This window comes from Antedon mediterranea, chromosome 3, assembly GCF_964355755.1.
Source record: "Antedon mediterranea chromosome 3, ecAntMedi1.1, whole genome shotgun sequence".
NCBI lineage: Eukaryota > Metazoa > Echinodermata > Crinoidea > Comatulida > Antedonidae > Antedon > Antedon mediterranea.
In genome coordinates, this window is record NC_092672.1 from 16047464 (window position 1) to 16072166 (window position 24703).

Sequence of the window (24703 nt, forward strand, 5' to 3'; positions counted from 1 at the left end):
GGTTTCGCAACAGCTTCTATCCAGCTGCCATTCGGGCACTGAATGCTAGTTAGTACGAGAGTGATGTGACATAATATCATTGTAATTAGTTATCCGCTTGGTAGAGCGGATAACTCCTTGTTATTGTATGGGATCAATATTTTTTTTCTATATTATTAGTTATCCCCATTCAGCGGATAACTCCTTGTAACTGTCCTGTTTCATCTTTTTTTCTGTATTCTTCTTTCTTTCTTTCTGTCATTTTTGTGCAGAGCGCATCTCTAAACCTTGTAAACATAACATTCCATAACTTTGTCAATATATGCGCATTCACGTGAAGTTGTGCACCCCCTATTTTTGAATGACGTCAGAGTTGCGCAACGTGACTTGCGCGCGTTTTTTTTATGAATTTCGCGTATTTAACATAGATCAATAACCATATAACATTTTAAAATAAAACTTAGCAAAGTTTAATTTATATCATGCGCTAACTTTCTGTGTTAAAAAATGGCATGTCGCACACGAAGTTACGTGCGCACGCGCGTTTAAAATTTTAAAATGTCAAAAATCAATTTCTAATGTCGTGAAACACACGGCCAGTCTGTGGTTCTTTTTTGGCCAGCCTGTGGTCAGAGGGCGCTAGACATTTGGCCAGCCTGTGGTCCCGAGGGCGCTAGCATGAAACACACAGCCAATCTGATTCTTTTTTTGGCCAGCTTGTGGTCCGAGGGCGCTAGACATATCGGCCAGCCTGTGGTCCCGAGGGCGCTAGACATAACTTTTCCATGCTTTTCTAAAGTGAGCCCTCTACAGCTGTTTTCACATAACTTTATTTAGCGGGAAAATTAAAACCAGTCAAGATCGATCTAACAGGTAGGCCTCCTATATCCAAATAATTATAAATATAAAACTAACAACTTTACTAGGCCTAGGCTAGGTATTCATAATTATAATGCCTACTTAATAAGAAGGCCTGCCCTTTAATAGGGCTAGCCTAGTTAAATATTAGTTTAATTTAGTTAAATAGGCCAGCAAGAGTGGAAGGAGGAGGACAGACTCCTCCTCCTACTACAGCAGGCGGCCTACGCTAGTAGTAGTAGGCTAGTACTAGGCTAGGCCTACTAGGTAGGTAGGCTAGTAGTAGGCTACTGCATGCTCACAGTGACAGGGTGCCAACACTCTATCTAGCTTTAATGTTTAGGCCAAACCACTGCCTCCCGTTCCCATTGTACTACCTACTACTACTACTACTAGAGCTGACTAGCCGTCCTCTAGCTAGTAGGCCTAGTAGGCTAGCCCTTAGGCTAGTTCTACTAGCCTGGGCCTAATAATGGGCCTAGCCTAGGTCTAATTAATTATAGACTTACTAGGCCTTGTTACTAGCCTACTACTACAACTAGGCCTACTACTACTACTACTACTACTAGGCCTACTTAGTACTACTAGGATTACTAGTTATTATAATTAGGCCTAGTAGTAGAGTAGGGTAGTACTAGGTAGTTCCGCTAGCCTTATATGTATATATACTACTATAATATGGATTAGGCCTATATACAAAAACTACTATAAACATCATTGTTATTAAAAATAACAATCAATAGACGCGTTTAATCAGTTTTATTTTCTTTTCTTAAACTAGGAAACTAGGCCTATAGTAGGCCTTGATTTTAGTCCCATCAGCAGTTTACATTGCTCAATAAGTCAAGTACGTATAGTCTAATCAACATATCCTTCATATTGTAAAATATGTAGTACTAGTAATGATATATTTTAAATAAATTAAAAGAAAGCTTAGATGTACATAACTTTCTAATTCATAATATTGGTAATGATCACACTCCTCATATCCCATCTATCATTTTAAAATCTTTATTCTATCTTTTAGATTGTAAAAATACGCCCGCCGGAAACTAGGCCTTGATTTTAGTCCCATCAGCAGTTTACATTGCTCAATAAGTCAAGTACGTATAGTCTAATCAACATATCGTTATTGTAAAATCTTTAGTAATTAAATATTTTAAATAAATTAAAAGAAAGCTTAGATGTACATAACTCTCTAATTCATATTTGTAATGATTAATAAATCAATCTTCAATAAAATGCCTCAATGGTAATTTTACTTTATTCAATTATAATTACAACACATGAGGTATTCTGAATTATTATATTCTTCAATAAAATTCTCATCAAATCAATAAAACATTTTACTGTAATGGAATAAAAATATGGAATGAATCACATAATAGTTTAAAGGAAATTGGAAACAATAATACATTCAAATATACTCTTAAAAAACATCTTCTGAAATGCAACTTGTGATTTAATTGAGATTTGCTTGTTAATTAAGATTTTCCATGCCTTCCTTTTTTTATGTCGAGGACCCCTAAGGAAACAAGCTCTAGAGCTTATAGGGTTATCATCTTGCTCTCACCCTGTCATTTGTATATGTATTTGTAATAATATTGTATTCGATGAATGACCAACAAATAAAAAACAAGCAAAATCAAACTCCACATATCCCATCTATCATTTTAAATTCACTTTTGTAAGATAAAAGTGGTGGTCTGACAATTATGTATAACGTGTATCTTTAACATTTTAAAATCTTTATTCTATTTTTTAGATTGTTATACGCACGCAATACATGTACATGAGATGATCCATGCGTATGTAAAGTACGAATCATTGACTGACACGTCAGATCATGGACCAGTTTTCAGAAAATTTGGTAGAAAAAACGTTTCGCTGTTGAATAAAGTAACACATAAATTACCAGGTGTTTTCTGCAATATGACGCTTGACAAAATGTTGCAACCACGTAATCTCATGTAGGAAAAAAAATCGAGTTTCGTTGTTCTTTCCTCTAAAGCGTGATGTGTGTCAATTCAACGTTTATTACAATGGTTTGCATATATTCTCAATAATTGTTTGATTTTCATTCTTCTAGAGTGAAAGCTTACGTAGAGCATTGTATGTCATTTCGACGTTTATTACAATGGTTTGCATATAATTATTCTCAATAATTGTTTGATTTTTCATTCTTCTTCAATAATTGTTTTAACTTTGATAGTTCATTCTTCTAGAGTGAAAGCTTACGTAAAGCATTGTATGTCATTTCGACGTTTATTACAATGGTTTGCATATATTCTCAATAATTGTTTTAACTTTGATTGTTCATTCTTCTAGAGTGAAAGCTTACGTAGAGCATTGTATGTCATTTCGACGTTTATTACAATGGTTTGCATATATTCTCAATAATTGTTTTAACTTTGATTGTTCATTCTTCAAGAGTGAAAGCTTACGTAGAGCATTGTATGTCAATTCGACGTTAATATTAATGAATTGACCATACCAATGTTGAGCTTAAACTACAAAAAAAGTTAAATAAAGTTTAAAATTAATTAATAAATTGTGTTTGTGTTCTTGGCTGCTTTACCATTATAATACCATGTTAGATTTAATTCAAAATAATTGATTTTGTTTATACGTGTTGTTAAACTACACACTGGCTGCTGTTGGGTAGCGCCCTCTATAGTTTTGGAGAAAAACATTTACTGTACCTGCTCGCGCGTCAATATTATGGCTCTGGCTGACCGAAATGTCTAGCGCCCTCGGGACCACAGGCTGGCCAAATGTCTAGCGCCCCCGGACCACAGGCTGGCCAAAAAAGAACCACAGACTGGCCGTGTGTTTGACGACCCCTGCTCCAACTTTCTACGCGTTTCATGTCATTTTGAGCATGTCAAAAATTCCCACGTGCCCGCAAATTTTTACGCGCGCGCTGCGCACGTAGGGTTGGAACATAATTTTTTCTAATGATTTATGTTTTTCCAGCCTTTTCTAGTAATTTTACCAACAATTTCGATTTCAAATTACGTCATACGGGCACGTCGAATTGGATAATTTACGTGCGTTTTAGATGAAACAATTAAAAAATTCGTCAAAATTTGTAAAAATTATGCCTTTTTTTAAACAGTCGTAGTTTCTAAACTAAACGGAGAAAGTTATTTTTATTACATATTCTGGAAGATGATAAGTTGTAGATATGGAATCATGCATTGATATTGCGAGCCGATCATTGTGACGTCATCGTATGGCCACGCGAATATAAGATATAGGATTTTTGTATCTTTCATCATAGCTCATCACATTTAATAGAGCGCATTTCCACTTATCCATTTTCCATTTTCACCCCGATTTTTATATTATCTAGGTCAATCATCTATCCTTCGCATGAGTTAAAAATATTTTAATTTTTATGACGTCATCATGTCTAAAAATGAAGATAACGTGGGTCACTTATTTTCATCTTTACAGTAAATTTCAATCCGTTATAGCTCGTAAGAATAAAACGTGATAATCATGATTAAAACGTTTTCTGAAAGCTATTGGATTAATTGTAGATACGAATTCATGTAAACATTTTGCCAATCGGATGTTGTGACGTCATCATATGACCAGTTGAATAAAAAAAGTCGTATTTTCATATTTTGCGTAATAGTTCATCACATTTAAAAGGGTGCGCATCTATATTTTACGTATTCAAATTTCTTCTACACGTTAATATGTTGTTCCTGAGATAATTTCCTTCTGAAATTGCTATCTAAGTGTTTCATTTTGATACCGTCGCCATGTTAAAAATTGGAATAAATGGCGGGTCCCGTAATTTCACCTATTCTACACTGTATGTAATATGTATACAGATTATACTGTTTGCATGACATGAAATTGACAGAATTCAGCACTAACAGCACATCATATTCTTCAGTTCTTGTCATAATGCCATAATCTTTATCTGTGTGCAATATTCCAACGTATGACGTGTACGTGGCGTTTGTCGTGGTGCGAATAACTAACTCGTCAAAGTGACGAGTTTCATGTCTAGTTGTGTTTTTTTTTGTTATTTATATCTGTATTTTGTGTCTCAGAGCAAACACAATTTCTATGTATATATTTTGTTTTACTGTATAATATATATAATGACAATAAATATGATGATTTCCACTAATGAATGAATGAGAAAAGTTTGAAAAATGCTCAAAATGGTCTAAAATGTTTCGAAATGCGATTTGAGGATATTTTGTGCACTTTTCATGTTTATTGTGAACAAGTTTCAGCGAAATGCTCAAAATGGTCTAAAATGTTTCCAAATGTGAAAATGTGGTAACACTGGACCCGCAAATAAACTAAGCGAATCCTGCAATTTTAGAATAGATTATAATAATAAAGATACACAGTTACAACATTCATGATTTATTATTGCACAAAGTTAACATTACTGCTATATTGACAGACACATTCACAAAGACAGAATTAACTATAATCACATATATTAGAAGCAACTGGCCAGCCCTATTAATGAATCTGTACTGCATGTTTGACAGAGACAGACAGAGAAAATCTTGCTTAATAGTAATACATTGAAGGAAGAACTAAGAAGACCACGACCTTTAAATAAAGCAGTAGCGAGTTGGCATTAACACAACAGGCAGGTTAATCCTAATCTGATTCTCGTAAGCAGCAATTAAGTACACTGCCAAAAAATTAAAATGTATTGCACAAATAACCCGCACAATATCAAACATTACATACAGATTACTACAATCGTAATTCACAGTATAATTGTTATAAATAAATTTCTGTCATTTGTTTGGACAATTGTCTATCACATGATAAAAAAAATACGTGCTCTATATTTATGCTCACATAGAGTGGTGTATTCCTAATTTGAGGGAGATTTTGAAGCAGGCGACGTGGCACTGTGCGACACGTAACCGAGTGTGCAAGTTACAGTGAGCATGCTGATACAAGAAAACATCCGCAGACCTGAAGAGAGGGAACACGTGACTTTCTCTGACACACTGCTGCATCGCCTGTTTCAAAAGCTCCCTATTATTGACGGTGAAAGACTTCAACAATTCTGTGCGAATGCTAAAGCGAAATTAATGTGAATGTAACATTGCACTCATATAAACAGGGGCGGGTTGGTATACAAACTACCTACTAAAAATCAACATAATTAATATACAAAATAATAATAATGGTGATTGGATAATTTTGATCATCTTTGTCAATGATGATGAAATATGATAAGAACAACAACATTTTAATATTATAAGTGTTCACCATGATTGCATTGTACACGCATAATTGCACAAATAAAAATAAAAACATCTATTAAATAAATTTAAATTAATAGAGTAGAACAAAATTTTTCAATATGACAACCTTGAACACATAATAACATGGTGCAAATAGAAATTCAAAAAAGGCAATGTTTCAAAGACTATTAAAAATGTAGCGTAGAACAGGATGTTAAAAAATCAATGAAATTAACCGTAGCACTTCAACCAGATCAAGGCTCCGGCCACCCCTGAATTACAAGGAAATAAATGAAATACCAGTAGCACTTAAATTACAAGGAAATATCAACTGTTGCATTTAATTTACAAGGAAATAAATGAAATATTATCAAGGCTTGGCCCACACTTAAATGACAAGGAAACCAATGACTATTATAGCACTTTCATGGACAATGAAATATGTACCACATTTAGGTAGCACTGGTAGCACTTGAATCCGATACAGTTTTAAAATATATATTTTAAATACATATTTACTATTATACATGTTAACAAATATATACCTTATAAACATCAACCTATCAACACAAATATAATTTCCACAATAAATATTAACTATATACTGTACATGTTAAGTAATATATATATATATATATCAATTTCACAAACTATACCTTCTGGATATTGGTGGAATTTGTAATATTTACTATATACACTGTCAACCATTTAAATTACTATTATTAGATATTTACACATACTATACGAAATATTCACCAACACTTGGTTTTCATCAAATAATCATTACCATACTTATTAAAAAAAACGCTTCAGTTGATTGTTCAGGAGGATTTTTAGGGGAGTTGGTTGCATTTATTCGAGGAAGGTGTTTTTTTTTGGTGTAATATGGTAACATGTATAATCAAATAAATAAAACACAATTAATATCGAGAAGTGATAAAATACAGTAAAAATGTTATCAAAATGCTTTGTTACAACCGCTAATATAGAAAACGCAAAAAAAACCTGTAACCGACCCACCTCTCCTAACAACCACATGTCTCGTAAACGACCACACCTCTCGTTGTACTTATCTATCAATCTGCATCTTGTGTTACTTATCTATCAATCTACCCATCTATCGTAAGAAACCAACTTTCAACAAGCAGCCATCTCGTAAGCGACCTTCTACAGTAAGTGACCACCTCTCGTAAGTGACGGAGGTTATTGGTAAATGCGGTCCCTTATGAGAGGAGGTGATTACTTACGAGAGGTGGTCGATTATGAGAGGTGGTCATTTACGGGAGGTGGTCGTTACTGGATGCGGTCGATTATGATAAGCGATCCCAAACAGAGATGGTGGTTGTTCAATAGAAATAGTCCCTCAATCAATAACGAGGGTGGTTGCTTACGATGTATGGTCGTTTTAGGGAGGTGGTCGCTTACGAGATGGCTGCATTTTAAAAGTCGGCTTACAAAAGGTTGATAGTCTGATTTAGACATTTCTGATTTCTACATTAGCTGGCAGGCTATTTTCGTTACACTACATTAGCTGTTGACCGTTCTACATTAGCTGCTGTTGATTTTTATTTACTACATAAGCTGTTGGTGTTTCTACATTAGCTGGAGGTTTTACGACAATAGCGGTGGATTGTTCTACATTAACGTTTTTTTTACATTAGCTGGCGTTTTCTACATTAGAAGTTGTAACATGCTTGGTAATTTGTAGATCATTACAACCAATGAATTCTAACAGTGGGGTTCGCGTTTATTCAAGGAAGGCGTTTATTCAAATAAAATATACAGTAAAAATCTTCTGATTATTGTGAATGCATTCATTGGATAAGAAAACAAACATTTTAACTTGAAATCAGACATAATTGAAAGATAGACATCATCGTTATAAACTTTCATTAACATTTATGAATTACGTGCACCATGTTCACACATCACAGCTCAGTTTTGCTATCGACCAGTATGATAAATAATTGTCAATGTATTGACTTATTTGTTTTCTATAAGTGTCTGTACCTGATGGACTAAGTCCCTAGCAATGTGTAGCACCGCTTTAGCATCGTGTCTCTCGGCCATTTCTAAAAAAAAAAAAATGTTCATGTCAGTGTATATTTGAGTTTTGCTTTACATTAAACATCAGTAGTTTAGTTGGGGAGCCGGAAGGGGTTTACCTGCACCCTCTAGCAAACTATGCCAACAATGTTTTTTTGCTTCCTTAGGCTATATCAATACAAATCAAGTTTTTGCTGTTGGCCGAAAAAAAATAGGGATGCTCGGTCAGTACAGGGGACAAAAGGTCAATATGGTCAAAGTTAAGACTTTGCGTAACTTAGTAACTACTGGGTGTATTGGAATATTTTTTGTACCAAACTACTCAGAAGACCCATATTTCTATTCACTCTAATAAGAAACTTTTGCCAAAAGTGGACAGAAACCCCTTTTCTGACCACTGGTCAATAAATTGGCCATATAAATATCTCAGCAACCAGTGGTCAGAAAAGGATAATTGTGGTCTCAAATTACTCGCACAGTATATGTTTATATTTGTTCTAATGTAACAAAAATCATAAAACTGTCAATAAACCCTTAATTTTGTCCTTTGACATATAGCCGGCACAATTTTTGCCAAAAATGACTGTGAAATTTTTGACCATTGGTCAAGAAAATAGCCAAATCAATATCTCAGCAGCCACTAGTCAAAAGTTATAATTTTAGTCTCAAATTACTCGCAATATATATAATTATATTTGCTCTAATACAACAGAAATACACAAAATGTTTAAAAACACCTTATTTTGACATTTAACCTATAGCTGGTACAAACATTTTTTCGTGGAGCACACTTACATTTTTAATAACTAGCGAATTGTCTTGCTTAATATCAAAATAGCATTGACTGTTGTGCGAGTATGGTATATACTATGAATACTTTGTATCGGAAGTCCTAAGTAGATAATTCTATTAATTTTAATGAATAACATCACAGTTATCACCAAGATCATTATCAATATTTAGTATTATAATTACAATATAAACTATATCACTCTTTAACAATTTTAAAGAACTTCGGTAAATGAATGACAAATGCTATACAGTATACTGTTACATATTTTAAAACCATAGTTGAACAATAACAACAAATCAAAGTAACCGTAGTATGACTATATATTATGGTTTGGAATCACTAAATCATTATAATTTACAACTAATACAATTAAGAAGCTTACCATGTTTGTTATGACATTGCACAGTAAACCTTAAACATCATTCATACTACTCAGTATATGTGATTATAATTAAAACTAAAAATTAATAATTTAATTCTAAAGAACTTAGGTTTGTTTTGTTCAGATGTTACAATGTTTCCCACCTCCATTACAATAACCTGTTTGATGCAACATACTAAGTTATATTGAATCTTTTTAATACAAATAAACAAAAATATGTAAATTAGTTAATCTTTATTCACAAACCTATATTTAGGATACTAAAATATACATTTAGAATATTAAAATCACATGCGCACTGATGTAGTATGATGGTTTACTATTCAATGTTCATTCATTTATTTGCTTCTTAAATTATTAGTAAATCCAACAAAAAGGAGGAGAGATGAGTAAATAACAATAATGTCCTTTAGGATTATTATAACATAGTCATACTACTGTAGTAACGGTTTTCTTTGATTTTTCTTTAGATTTTCATAATTTTATTAAACACAAGCAAGAAACTGGGTATAGTTTTAAGTGAAATATTGCAGGAGTTTAAATTTGGTATTATAGCATAATGATTTGGGCAGTCTATGTGTGTAGAGACGGCGTGACTTTTTCTATCCATAAATTAAAAGTAGACAGTACAAACAACATTAGTGTTAAAGAATTGAGAAGTTTGATATGATTGTACCAACTAAAAGATCAATGTTTCTACTTTCTTACCTCAGCCCCAAATGATGGGACTGAGGTGGTGCAGAAGACCCTACCATTGAAATTGGCTCGACCTATGTGTATATTTCAGATTCAAATATATTTTTAAAGTTTTATACAATTGACTCCAAGCTGGAACTTTGATATGATTTTTACATAACTTAATTTCTGGTCAACTATAGGTCCATATTTTCAAAATATCCTTACTCAATCCCAACACGATGGGGGGGGGGGGGGGGGGGTTTGCTGAGGTTGAGAATTCCCTCCTAATCGTCATCTCTTCCACTGAAAACCATCATCCACAGAGCCGGTGTATTTGAAATTTAATACACATAGTGCCTACAAATTAATCGTAATTGGTAGGTCTATCAAAGGCTTTCAAATTCGAACCCCTCTATAAAAACTAGTTTACGGGCCTGGAGTAGCCTACCGTATGGTGTATCGTGGGCAACGCGTTTCAATTTATCATGTGATACCTGAAAAGTAAGGCTCCACTTTTTCATAACTTGTTATTTCGTTTTTAAACATATTCATTCCTAGTATTTTGGGACCAAAACTACCTACAGTAGTTGGTAAATATTTCTATGGTAATTTTCTTGATCAGTGTTCATGATATGTCTTTTGGCACTTGTTCATTAGAGTGATATCAATATGAGTGTATTTTGATATTAAGCAAAAACAACATTCGCTAGTTATTAAAAATATATGTGTGCTCCACGCAAAAATGTCTGTACCAGCTATAGGTTAAATCTCAAAATAAGGTGTTTTTTAACATTTTGTGTATTTCTGTTGTATTAGAGCAAATATAAATATATGTTTTGCGATTAATTTGAAACTAAAATTATAACTTTCTGACTAGTGGTTGCTGAGATATTGATATGGCTATTTTCTTGACCAATGGTCAAAAATAAAGTTTCATGGTCATTTTTAGCAAAAGTTTATGTATTTTATGAGTATTTTGACACAAACTATGACCATATCCGCCCAACAATTTCTGAGATATGAAAAGTGTGCTCCAAGCCAAACATATTTGTGCCGGCTATAAGTGAAAGGTCAAAATTAGGGGTTTATTGACAGTTTTATAATTTTTATTACATTAGAACAAATATAAACATATACTTTGTGAGTAATTTGAGACCACAATTATCACTTTCTGACCAGCGGTTGATGAGATATTCATATGGCCAATTTCTTGACCAGTGGTCAGAAAAGGGGTTTCTGTCCACTTTCGGCAAAAGTTTCCCATTAGAGTGAATAGAAATATGGGGAGTTTGGTACAAAAAATATTCCAATACACCAAGTAGTTACCAAGTTACACACAGTTCTAACTTTAACCATATTGACCTTTTGGCCCCTGTACTGACCAAGCATCCCAATTTTTTTTCGGCCAACAGCAAAAAATTGATTTGTATTGATATAAAGAAGCAAAAAAACATTGTTAACATAGTTTGCTAGAGGGTGCAGGTAAACCCTTCCTGGCTCCCCAACTAGTTGTTGTTCGGAAAGATTTGGGGTTATCAAGTTTAAATTAGAACTGTCGCTAGTCCAGTAAAAATATGGTTGAACCTAGAACAAATTGCTACAGAATTTGTTTTTGTTTTATTTGGTTGATATGGTGAATATGAACATCATATCCAAAGTTTACCAAAATCGGACATTGGGAAGTGGGTTAATTAGCATAAATTCAAAATGGCCGCCATTTGCTATTTTAAAGCCCCATATCTCCTTAACGGTTGGATTTAGACCACCTAAGTGCATTACGAGTAGATATAAATGTGATATTAAACATTCTAATTAGCATATTTAAATTTCCATATGACCTACCTATGACGTCACATGGTAGTTGTGACGTCATAAATTATGTTATAAATGCTTAAATGACATTATACTATGCGAACAATTTAGAAACTGCAGAAAAACAAGTTGTGGTAAATGTTCTACTATTTTCATGAGATTAAAAACATTTTTTTCCTTTCGGTTTCTATATTTTCTCCTTAGAATAATGCCAATTGAGCATTATTGTGACAAAATACATGACGTCATACAGTATGTCTTATAACATCATAGGTACGTTACATGGCAATTTAAATATGCTAATTATAAAGTTTAATATCACATTTATATCTACTCGCAATGCACTTAGGTGGTCTAAAACCAAGCGTTAAGGAGATATGGAGCTTCAATATGGTATGATAAATAGCGGCCATTTTGAATGTATGCTAATTAACCCACTTCCTGACGTCCGATTTTGGTAAACTTTGGAAATAATGTTCATTTCAACAAGGAGAATGTCAAGAAACATGAACTATATTTACGAGACAAAACAAAACAAAATTCTGTTGCAATTTGTTCAGGTTCACCCTATTTTATCTTTACTGGACTAACAGGTCTCATCATTTCCGCATTGGCCGCAATCAGTCGATTATCATAGTTGTTCACCAGGTATTTGTAAAGATCGATAGAATTTTATCTTTGATGGTCAAGGAAGTTTTACTATTGGTAGGTATAATGAGTACCAATGGCAGTTTGCATACTGAACTCACAAACCAATCAGCCAAGTAGATGCATTGTTGGGATAACTGGTCACTTAATGTAGCATTTTTTAAATCTATTATTTGCCTTAACATATATATAACGCACAACTCCTTGATTTAATTCACAATTGTTGTTGTGAGGCAGTGGACAGTTTGACACAGAAATTAGGTTTGTCCCCCTGGTTTTATCGAGTAGCTGTCTGCACCGTATATTTGGTAGCGCACATGCCTTTGTGATTGTGATTTGGAATTTGGAAATTCCCATGCCTTTGTATTAACGGGCTAATCTAATTTGGATAGGCTTATTATTACGAACAGTTCAATTGAATTGCTAATGAGGCCCACTAGAGAATAATTTCCATACTTTAATGTGTGTATACATAAATGCAGGGACTACTTTATTGTCACGGTGATGTGCTACATGTCTTACATAATTTACTGGTTTGGTTTACCAGGCATGCACTATTTGTTTTTTTGTATCAGACATTCTAAGGAAACTGTCTCAGTTTACAGCTGACATTAACATCAGCAACAATGAGTATCTTTTCACTCATTAATTGGTGTTGGATTCAAAGGACAGTCTTCACTGTGGTACATGGTAGCCACAATTTGAGAGTAAGAGGAGCAACTACATTTAACATAAAAAAAATGTTAGAAAGATACATATTTACATTAATTCTAACAAAAAATTTAGTTAAAAGATGACCAGAGATACTATTAATTAATAATGTTTCAAACACAAAAACATATCTCGACAACTTATCCTTAGACAGTAACATTATGCAATAACTGATACTTGTTTCAATTTAAAGTATCAGTTCCTGCTGTTCCAGAGGACGATCAAACATTTTGACAGAAATGTTGAGCTCAACCGTTCTATTCAGAATGTTGAAGTAACTTACAATATTTATCCGAATCAACGCCCCGGGCACTTGTTCAGAAGGCTTTTTTTAGGTTGTTAGTTTATTCCCGGGGAGGCGTTTTATTTTTGGAGTGTAATATGGTAACATGTATAATCAAATAAATACCACCTAGATATTAAAAAAAATACAGCACAATTACTTTAAATGATTTGTTTTCTTCTTTATGCATTTGTAATGAAATGTTTCGGTCTTTTACAATAAAAGTGACACTGTCATAGGTTCCATTAATTGGAACTTCTCCAGGTGCAAGTTTAATGATATAAAACAATGACACATCATTATCCTGAGACACTACATGAGACACGATTACACCATCGTTCATATGGATCTTCAATCTACAATTTGTCAATAATCAATACTGTATTTTGCATATTTTTGAATGTCAATAGTTTCATTACTATTGTACAATATGCCCAGCTTTCCTGAAAACACCCTTGTGTACGTTAGTGTAAATTTATCATGATCTATAACATGATTTTACAATACACTTCTGATGCTTTTGTTGTCAATGCCTTCAGTACCTAAAACATGTCAAAGTTTCTAGTACAAAATGAGGTCCAGAAAATTTGACTTCAGAAATTGGTTTAGGGCGGTCAAACAATCAATTTTGGTTTGGTTACATATTTTGAAAATGTGGCAAAAGGTCAGGGTGAATGGTTATAAGACCAAACACCAATAGGTCCTTAAATCTCGACAAACACTGGCCACAGCAAGATCTCAAATTGATCAGAAGCTATACATTTTATATTCAGTCCAATGGGACATTTTAGTCAAAATGACCTTTGACCCACATACCAGGGCATCTTTACATCTCTGTAAGTACTGGTCATACAAACTTAAATTTGGTATCAAATTGTTAGAAATATACATATTTACATTCATTCTAATATAAAATTTGGTTACAGGATGACTAGAAATACTATTAGTTACTAACATGATTGTTTCAAACAAAAGACATATCTCTACACAACTTATCCTTGGACAGTAATGTTATGCAATAACTTATGCTTTAAATTGTTTCATTATAGGATTTAAAACAAATCCTTTACTGTTTGTAATTGTATTTTCCCGTATAATAATGCTAGAAATTATTGTTGACCCCCGGGGATGATCAAACTTTTTGATAGAAATGTCAAGCTCAACAGTTCTTTTCAGAAGTAACATACTGAATTCATCCTAATAAACACCCCAAACATTTATTGTTCAGAAGGGTTTTTAGGGGAGCGTTTATTTTTTTTGTGTAATATTATAACATGTTTAATCAAATAAATACTACCTAGATACAAAAAAAAAATTCAGCACAATTAATATCAAAAAGTGAAGCTTAGTAAATTGTAGATTATAGTCATTGAAATGTGTCGTGATACAATTATTGTGTAAATGCATGTGGCGGGGCATTTAAATTATTCGAGGGAGGCTTTTATTTAAAGCTTTATTAAAAGCAGGTGTTTATCATGAGACACTATGAGACACGATACTACTACTCTTATTTATTTCTTTTCCGAGATTGTGGGAAACCCTCCCAATTGAAGTGACTCATTTATGCCTTATTTTATGTCATTTGCTGTTAACTTGTCGATTTATCTGCACCATAAGGAGAGTACTCGACTTCGTCACTTTTCTACAATCCGCCAGACTGGTGTCAGTTTTTTTAGTGTTTGTATTTTTGATTGTATTATATGTCTTCTGGAAAATAATTGAATTGAATTACACCATTGTTCATATGGATCTTCATTCTATCATCTGTTTGTTTGTGACTACAATTTGTCAACAATCAACACTGTCTTCTATATATTTTTGAATGCCAATGCATAGTTGCATTACTATTGTACAGTATGTCCAGCTTTTCTGAAAACACCCTTGTGTACTGTAGTGTGTGTGAAAATGAATTGGTCTATTATAGTTGTCTCCGATACCTTTTCAATATCATGATTGCATTTGCACCCGAAAAGAAGGAGGTTTAATCCAGTTATTCTTATTATGATATTAATTTTGTTGTATTTTTTTTTATATCTAGCGTGTATTTAATTGATTATACATGTTACAATATTACACCCAAAAAAAATAAATGCCTCCACCGAATAAACACCCCAGCACCTAAAAAACCCTCTCAAAAATAAATGCCTGGGGCGTTTATTTGGATAAATACAGGGGTCAACAATATTTTCTAGCATTATTATAAGCAAAAGTAAAATTACAAACAGTAAAGGATATGTTGTAATTCCTATAATGAAACCATTTAAGAGCCATTGTCTGTAAGAATCAAAGAAATATCAAAAAGAGTGGCAGACTCAAAAAAATGGATTTCTTTCAAATTTTGCACATGGCTATATATGTGTTGAGAGAAATCAAATATGAAGTATTTTTTATTTCCCACGTATATTTCCATGGCAACGGCCAAATTTGTGTTTTTGACAAATTTTGTCCTTTTTTAAGGTTTTTTAAAATGGATATTGGTACTACTTTGATGAACGATATTTTTGGGTTGTTCATTTAATTATAAAAAATAATTAGTGTATGCATAATAACAATGCATTGTGTACCTGTTTCAAATTTTTTTATTTTTTTAAATTTCATATCTTGGGAGATACCATTTATTTAAAAAGGGGTGTTTTTCACTTTTTTTAAATTGTTCAATGCAACTAAACTTTACTTCACCATAACGCCCAAAGTGGTGAATTTTTTTAGCTGATTTTTTACAAATAGGTAGTTCTAATGTTTAATAATTGATTTCTAAAATAAAATACTGGGGTAAATTTAAAATCTATAAGCAGTGTTGCGAGAAACATAGGCATTTTTATAAAAAAAAAACATGGTATATTAGTAAAAACATTTTATTTTCTTTGATTATTTGATTTGAAACTCATTGGTCAGAAAAATTCTTAATGTTTTATATAGTTCTAGTTGTGTTGTGAGAAAAAAAATTAATTTTTAATTATAGATTCTGTAATTCCAAGTTTTAATGTCATTTTATAGGTTATATCCTCTGGAAATTAGAATAAATTATCAGATCGTTGTGAATTTTAATCTTTGCAACAGATTACTCCTCTTTTATTTTGAAGCTCCTCTTTCATTTGTTTACTTCTTTTATATGCTAACCTAAGCAGATCCCACATGCCCATCCACCACCACTTTCGACTACCACCTCCTCCCCCCCCCACCCCGACTATAACCACAAAAAGATAAACTGCAACACTTTGGTCGATCATCCACTATAGAGTGTCAAATGCATGCATTCAAGCACCACCCACACTGCCGCTACTATCGCCCCAATGAATAGACGGATTCAAACTCCTCCATCCCATCCCCTGTTTGTTCTTCCTATCTAATTAGTGCATTTGGTGCTTACCGTAAGCAGCTGCGGGCACCTTTTTATACTAAAAATGAGATTTTTTGTAAGCGGCCAATCGAAAAATGCGATATTTATTGCATGGACCTATGAATTAGAGGTGCATGTTTATTGTATTTCTTTATATATTAGCTTTATTTTGAAGAGGTTTTAAAAACATTACTGTGAAGAGATGAGAAAACTACACAGATTTTGACCGACCATTTTTCATATGATAAAAGTTTTTAAAATTTGTCTGAAAATGCTAAAAATTACTAAACCACCTGATAATAATAATAGGCCTACAATTAGCTGGAAAATTGAGAGGCTCGTTTCGTTAAGAATATCGTATATAGCCATAATAAGTGATTTTGGCCCTTTAACGGCAGAACCTCCCGTAAGGGGTCACCGCCCGTAAGCGGCCACTTTTCCAGGTCCCGAGGGTGGCCACTTATGGGAGGTTCAACTGTATTTAAAAAAACAATTATCCTTAGTTATGCATAGAAACAGGTTCTAAGATAACATAAATAATACATTTTGACATAACTTGACCCAACAAATGACCCTTTCACAAGGTCAGACATTTTCTGGGATTCAGTAGATAAGTAAATTTGGGAAAAGGTAGTAAAACTATGTAATCAATTGTTTGTAGTCATGAAACCCATATTAAAAATATTGTACTTAGTTACGTATAGAAACAGTTGCTACAATACACTATAGGTAAAATGTTGATGTCATTTGATCTCAATAAGTAAACAATTTTTTTTTGTCATGAAACTCCATATTTAATTTTTTTTTTTAAATATCATTTGTTACGTAAACAGGTTTAAGATAACACTAAAGGTAATTTTTTTTACCTTTATTCAGATTCGTCAAGACTTTCTTTCTGAGATTATTAGGATTCAGTATTTAAAGTAAATTTGGCAAAAAGTAGAAATGTAAAACTATGTAGAAAAAATGTTTTGTATTTATGAAAAACCCCTTATTTTTTTTGAAATTTTTGCATACAATAAACAGTTACTATGGTAAAATGTTGACCTCAAAATGAATGAATTTACAAGGTCAAGTTTGTCATTAATGGAATGCAGTAGAAGTAAAATTGAGAAAAATTACAAATGCAATCAATTCTTTGTATTTATAAAAACGGCATTTTTAACGTTTTTTTTTAAATTACTTTCCTTAATTACACATAGAAATGGTTGCTAAGGTAACACTATAGGTAAAATATGAAAATTGTTGAGAATTGTTATGAACTATCTTGTAAATTTTGATCAAACATTAATAGTTGTAGTAAAGTGGGGACCTGTCCTGTTTTGCATTCTGACCCCTTTTGACCTCAAATGACCTATTTACAAGGTCAGATTTGTTGGGAGGTCTTTCTGTATCTCTTTACACAAAATAGATCTAAAAATTTATAAAAACCATTGACGCAATTATTTCCAAGTTTAACATTATTTTCCATCAACTACATATTTCAATGCAAAATACTGTTTTTCTGGCAATTAATTGAAATAAACCTGGCAACACATTCTCCTATTTTATCTAAACTATTCGTATGACTCTAGTAGCATTATGACAAGCCACATATACATGTTATTATTGGATTAGCCATATTTAAATTGTGTTTCATGTGTTTTGTTTGTTGATATTTTGTTATATTTTATGTATTTTTTGTATTTTCCTGGCAACACAAAACCTATGTACAAAATTTACCCCAGTATTTTTTTCGTGATTATTGTTGACAAACCTATTGACTATCAAATTAAAAAACCTCATTGATTTAAAAACACCACTTTGGAAGTTATAGGTACGTTTATGAGGTATACTTTTATAAAAAAAATATTTTTTAAAAACACCCCTTTTTAAAATAATGGTATCAACCAAACTCCATTTTGTAATTTATTTTTTTTCTACATTAAATGGAACTCAATACATGTTGTTTACACTGCTATAAACAAAAACTGTATACTGTAAGTATTTTTGGTTAAAATAAGTATACAAGTTTGTACTTTTTCACTATAGAAAATCTGTGAAAAATGGCAAAAACATCAAAATTTGGATAATTGACCGTTGTCATGGAAACGGAGGCTAAAAATTAAAATGAATGTTGTAGATATGCTTTTTATTGAAATGTCTATTCATGGTAACAATTTGAGAGAAATCCATTTTTTTACATCTGCCACCAAATCTTTGATTTTTACAGACAATGGCTCTTAAAGCATCAGTTATTGCATAACATTTATACTGTTTATGTCTAAGAATAAGTTGTATAGATAAATGTTTTTTTGTTTGAAACATTAGTAATTAAGAGTATTTCTGATCATCTTTTATGTTTCAAATTTTCTGTTAATGAATGTAAATATGTAAATTTCTAACAATTTGATACCAAATTTAAGTTTCTACGACCATTACTTACATAGATATAAAGATGCCCTGGTATGTGGGTCAAAGGTCACAAATGGTATTTCTGATCATTTTTGACTAAAATGTCCCATTAGACTGAATATATGAAGGCATGCCTTCTGAACATTTTAGAATTAAAATTGACTTGCTGCGACCAGTGGTTGCTGAGATACAAGTACCTATTTGTTTTTGTTTATATAACCCTTTGACCTTTTGTAACATTTTTCAAAATGTGCAACAAATAACAAAATGTTTATTTCTAACAATTTAAGACCTAATTCAAGTGTCTACGACCAGTAGTTACGGAGATACGTACATGCTATGGGTTGTGGGTCAAAGGTCAGAAATGGCTTTTCCGGTCATTTTTGACTAAAATGTCTCATTAGACTGATATGAATATAATAATATAAATGTATACCTTCTGACCAATGTGAAACTAAATTTATATTTATAGATTTAAGGACCTATTGGTGTTTGTTCTTATAACCTTTCACCCTGAAGTTTTCACCTTTCGCCACATTTTTAAAATGTGTAACCAAGCAAAAAATGATTGTTTGACCATCCTAAATCAATTTCTGAAGTCAAATTCTCTGGACCTCAAAGTGCATACGAAATCTAGCTACTAGAGTATAGTGGTATTATTGATAATAAATAAAATATTGTTTTGTTTTATTATCCACACTGGTACCAGAGGTGTATCTATATACAGTAGAACCTGTGTTTTACCAGGGAAGAGTTAAAGCCCCATTCCCTACGTTTTTTAGATCTAATTTAAGATCACAAACTATATTTAATGTAAAAATAATACTATATGGTCTTATTGCGATAACTTTTTTCGTCTTTAAACGGTTAAAAATGTGAAAAATAAGTCGATTCTAATAATTATAGCGGCCCGCTATAAATCCCAAAATGCATTGCGCGCGGATGGATATTTTTGTTTTTCACCTGTAATTCGCCCACTTTTCGATCGATCGTGAGGCCAAAACAAATGGAAGACTCCTAACTTTTCAGCGAAAATACCGGGTTTTCCCCAATTTGTATCAACGGAGTCTGGCAAAAATAGAAAGACAATTAATGCAGCAACTATACAACGTCAGGCTAGGTATATAGGTAGCGTACGATGTTCGTACGTTACCGATGTTTACCAGCTAGGCCTACAAAACTAAGCCTAGCTAGGCTAGGCCTAAGACCGTCCACGAGAGGTCGATCGCCGCGAGCTACTTAGGTAGTGCATTGTTTCTCACTTTTTATCATAATTTACCATAAAACGTACATTTAAGACAAGGAATGACATGGTTTAATGTTTTTAAAGTGATATATATGTATTATTTTCCAAAAAACGTCCACAATTGCAGGGAAGGGGTCTTTAAATAATTTAACTCTTCCCTGGTTTTACGTACCCTGATTTTACGTTCCCTCGATTTTACGTACGCTTAAAATAACTGATGACGTCATCATTTTCTTACATTGAGGGCGCAATTTAACAACAACAAAGCACACAAAGCCACAATCATCATGGCTGTGTGAGGAATTCTGCTGTTTGTGGGACAAGCTAGCTACGCACGTGCATTCCCACTAAAGCAGCGACTGTTTTTATTGATAGAAAACAATTATATTTTACACTTTATTTAAACATCGTACAGCCTGTATATACTGTACTTTTCTAGTTAGGTCTCACATCTTGCTAGGCCTGCTAGCCTGGCCGCGATTTTTTTTTTCGTACATAAGTTGGGGACCCCCTCATGAAACGTCACAAAATAAACATGAATAATTCATCAGTTAAATTTTCTTGTTCCGTGTGCACCCAAGCGTATAGCAACAAGAAGTGATTACACAAGTGCGGTACGATTCTAGGCCTATCTCCGCTGTTGAAGAATAGCGGCGTTTTGTGTGGATTGTCGAAATAATCGGCCTTTAGTTTATGGTGTTTTTAATAAAATTTATTACTAAAGAATTACGTGTTAAAATTATAGTTTCTATTAATACTATTAGGCCTAATTATTAGTCTCTAAACCCATGTCTATTCTAGGAGTAGCTGTGTGGATGTGTGTGACGTGTGTGTGTGTTAGGTATGACCAAAGATAGTTACACTATCTTTGGTAATAGTTACACTATCTTTGGTATGACACAATCCGAGTAATAAGTCAGCAAAATTAAACAATAAACATTACACAAAAATACATTTTTCATTCTCGTGGGTCAAATCTTCCCATCTCATGTGTTCATATACGCGCATTTTTAAAGTTCCTTTGAGTACATTGCATATTGTTTGATAATTGATAGCAGAATTTAAAAAATACAGTACACAAATTATACACATTCTTTATTCTTGTGGGTCTAAGCTTTCTTTGGGCTATGTCCAAGAACGCTTGGGTGCACACGGAACAACAACTGCGATACGATTCTTTCTACAATAATAGGCCTAGGATTATAGGTCAATTCACGTGATTGCCTTCGCGCACTCTTCTTCACACACACGTCCACTATGCAAAATGTGTCGAGGCTAATCGACAGCTAGGCAAAACATTAAATTGGACATAGCCCAAAGACACAAGTCACACACACCCACACAGCTACTACTAGAATATACAGGGGTTTAGATTAGAGACTAGTAATTAGGCCTAATAGTATCAATAGAAACTATAATTTTAACACGTAATTCTTTAGTAATAAACTATATTAAAAACACCATAAACTAAAGGCTGATTATTTCGACAATCCACACAAAACTCCGCTATTCTATTATGAAATCGCACGCGGCAACCACAGCGGAGATAGGCCTAGAATCGTACCGCACTTGTGTAATCACTTCTTGTTGCTATACGCTTGGGTGCACACGAGACAAGAAAATTTAACTGATGAATTATTCATGTTTATTTTGTGACGTTTCATGATGGGGTCCCCAACTTATGTACGAAAACAAAAATCGCAGCCTGGCCTGAATAGTCTAGACAAGGCCTCTAGGTCTAGCTAGTGACCACCTGCATACTGTGTACAGAAGTAGGCAAATACGGCTAGCTACGATCTCTACGTATTTGGGGTCAATTTAAGGTCAACCTTGATTTTACGAATCCCTTGTTTTACGTACGCCTTTCGGTCCCGTACCGTACGTAAAATGGAGGTTCTACTGTATACAAATTATGGTTAATTCTGACCATCTGACATAGACAAGCACAATGAAAAAACTTCGAAACAAATCTCTGCCTTGGATACCTACCTGATCTATTACCACAAAACGTAAATTTGATTTTCACTATTACGATATTGTTCCATATTTCTATCTTAGGAAGATATTATAAAGGGTTTTGAAACAAAATTTTTGATTTCATAGGGTAGATTTTCAACTGTGCATGGTAAAAGTAATTTCTGGGTTCACTGTGAGTCCACAGGTTCACCTAGCAACTTCCTGGTTTCAACTAAGTTGGGCGTTGGTGGCGATAGCCATTTTAATTTTTTGTTTATTTTCGGACCGTGCGTGTGAAGGTGCAGTAGCAGAATAAAAATTAATAAAGGTCAAATTAAATATACGCCACAAAGCATCAGAAGAGTATATTGTGGGGAATAGTATATAAACTTAAATAGGAAGAACTGGTGATAAGACCTTTTGTTTGAAATCGAGTGAAATCCCGATAGCCAAGTTATTGAGTAAGCTGGCAAGAATAACTTGTCACAACAAATATGGTCCAGGGCAAGAAAAAAAAAACGGAAATAAAATAACGTTTTCACTTATAAAATGACAAAATAAATGGTTAAATTTACCCAAAAACCCAATTTGACCATTTTTGCTTTAAGTTACATTTTTTTTTTAGGTAAATACATTTATTTTCAATCCAATTTTTGGTCAAAGTGGATAACTATTATGTTACATTAAAATGGCATATTCAACAACATTTTTCGGAATTATTTTTTCAGGGGGACAATACATCTTTAAATGTATTTTGTACTGTATATTGATAAATAATTTTATGTAAGTTAAGTTCTTCTGGTGCCCCCAGACATATCATGTTGCTTTTTTCCCCCCAGAACTTGATGTCAAATAAATAAAAACAATAAATCGACTTATAATAGTACTAGAATTACCATTGAAAAATTTTATGATATCAGTGAAGTCCATGTTGTTGTCTAGTATAATCTCTCGGTATATTTTTACAAGCGCCAGAGCAATGAACAATACAAATTGGTTGGATGATACAGCTCTTCCAGCCCAAATTGTCTCCCATGTACTGAATGTATCATCGTAAACTAGCTCTGCAAAATAAAATATATCAATTCCCTTTACATTTAAAAATTAGACTGATAAAAAGATACGGGACAGGACCAAATCTCTAATACAGTATATCTATCTATAAAGGCAAACACAAAAAGTTTGTCACGCAAGCCACCGTATGACATACCATTCGTCTGACATTTACACCCAACATCCATCTTATGGTCATGTACTTATGGGCTAATATAAAAAGTTTGTAAACCAAATATTTACTGAACAGTATTTATTACTCAGTCAGCTTCTGCTTACTGGGTTTTAATTCACAAATGACACTCTGTTTCTTTCCTTCTTTCTTTCAGACAATTGTGAAAAAGCATACTACACCCTGTAGTTTCAGACACGACATTTGACAAACATGTTTGGCTTATCTTCCTTGGTGGGTGGGTGCAGCTCGGTATAAGAAAAAAACGAGTTAGGTAGTCAAACCTCAAAATGTTCAAATTGCTCTGATCACACTGAAACTTGGGAGTGTGAATCATGTAGGGCTCTGCTAGGTCATGCAATGTCAAAGTAAAGATTCAATTCAGAGACTAGGGTCTGCAGAGTCTTCAAACTTCATTGGTATAAGAAAAAACGAGTTAGGTTGCCAAGGGAAAATCTTAAAATTTCAAATTGCTCCAATCGAGGTGAAATTTTATGAAAACAATCCCGAGGATATGGTGAGTATGAATCCAATATCAAGGAGAAGGCCAAACAAGGTCATGCAATCAATTTAACATTGACGATTGATGTGCACTATTCTGTGGTCTTTTTTCGTCCAGTATCAGTCAATCTAGCATTTTGAGTGAAACAAATTGCAAACAGAGAATTGTCTTTCTGAAATGGTCACATATGATGACATCAAAATTTGAGCATCACATTCCCTGTCACTCATCCTGATGATATTACCAAAAATTAGCTTAATTGTACAAATTAGGGTAACATTTTCAATATTTGCAAATGATGATAATTAAAACAACTGTATAGACTTTGTTTTGGCCTCAAATGACTCATATACAGGTTCCCAATAGCCAGCATAGGATCGTTTACGCACCTCGCAGTATGAAAATTTTGTACTAGTTATGTAAAATATGGAAATTACAGTGTTAACGTATCTCAAAAACTAGATATATGGTAACACTGTAATTTCACCCATTGTACTACTATTTGCATATGTTTGAGGGGCGAGTGGCAAATGCGTGATTCTAAATTCTAAATACTAAATGCTGACTATTAGAAACCTGTATCGAAGTCATTTGAGGCCAAAACAAA

General features: G+C 33.2%; 1 protein-coding gene and 1 long non-coding RNA gene across 6 annotated transcripts in view; one reads left to right on the plus strand and one right to left on the minus strand.

Moving 5' to 3' along the window:
* Positions 1-838: 838 nt before the first annotated feature.
* LOC140043660 (uncharacterized) lies at positions 839-2854 on the plus strand. Of its 3 annotated transcripts, none has more exons than XR_011844335.1 (4): positions 839-852; positions 1619-1684; positions 1865-1940; positions 2603-2854. It is a non-coding gene; the product is annotated as an uncharacterized lncRNA (long non-coding RNA). The 3 variants fall into 3 exon arrangements; XR_011844336.1 differs by lacking the exon at positions 839-852 and adding an exon at positions 1031-1104; XR_011844334.1 differs by lacking the exon at positions 839-852 and having other exon boundaries at positions 1457-1684.
* Positions 2855-5202: 2348 nt separating this feature from the next.
* Positions 5203-24703, minus strand: part of LOC140044960 (small G protein signaling modulator 1-like) — a 173467-nt gene continuing 153966 nt past the window's right edge. For all 3 annotated transcript variants that reach the window (XM_072089683.1, XM_072089681.1, XM_072089684.1), the window contains 2 exons: positions 23266-23433; positions 5203-8152 (listed from right to left, as the gene is read on the minus strand). In XM_072089683.1, the coding sequence (XP_071945784.1) occupies positions 8064-8152; positions 23266-23433 (257 nt within the window). In that variant the 3' untranslated portion in view covers positions 5203-8063. The remainder of the gene's footprint in view (positions 8153-23265; positions 23434-24703) is intronic.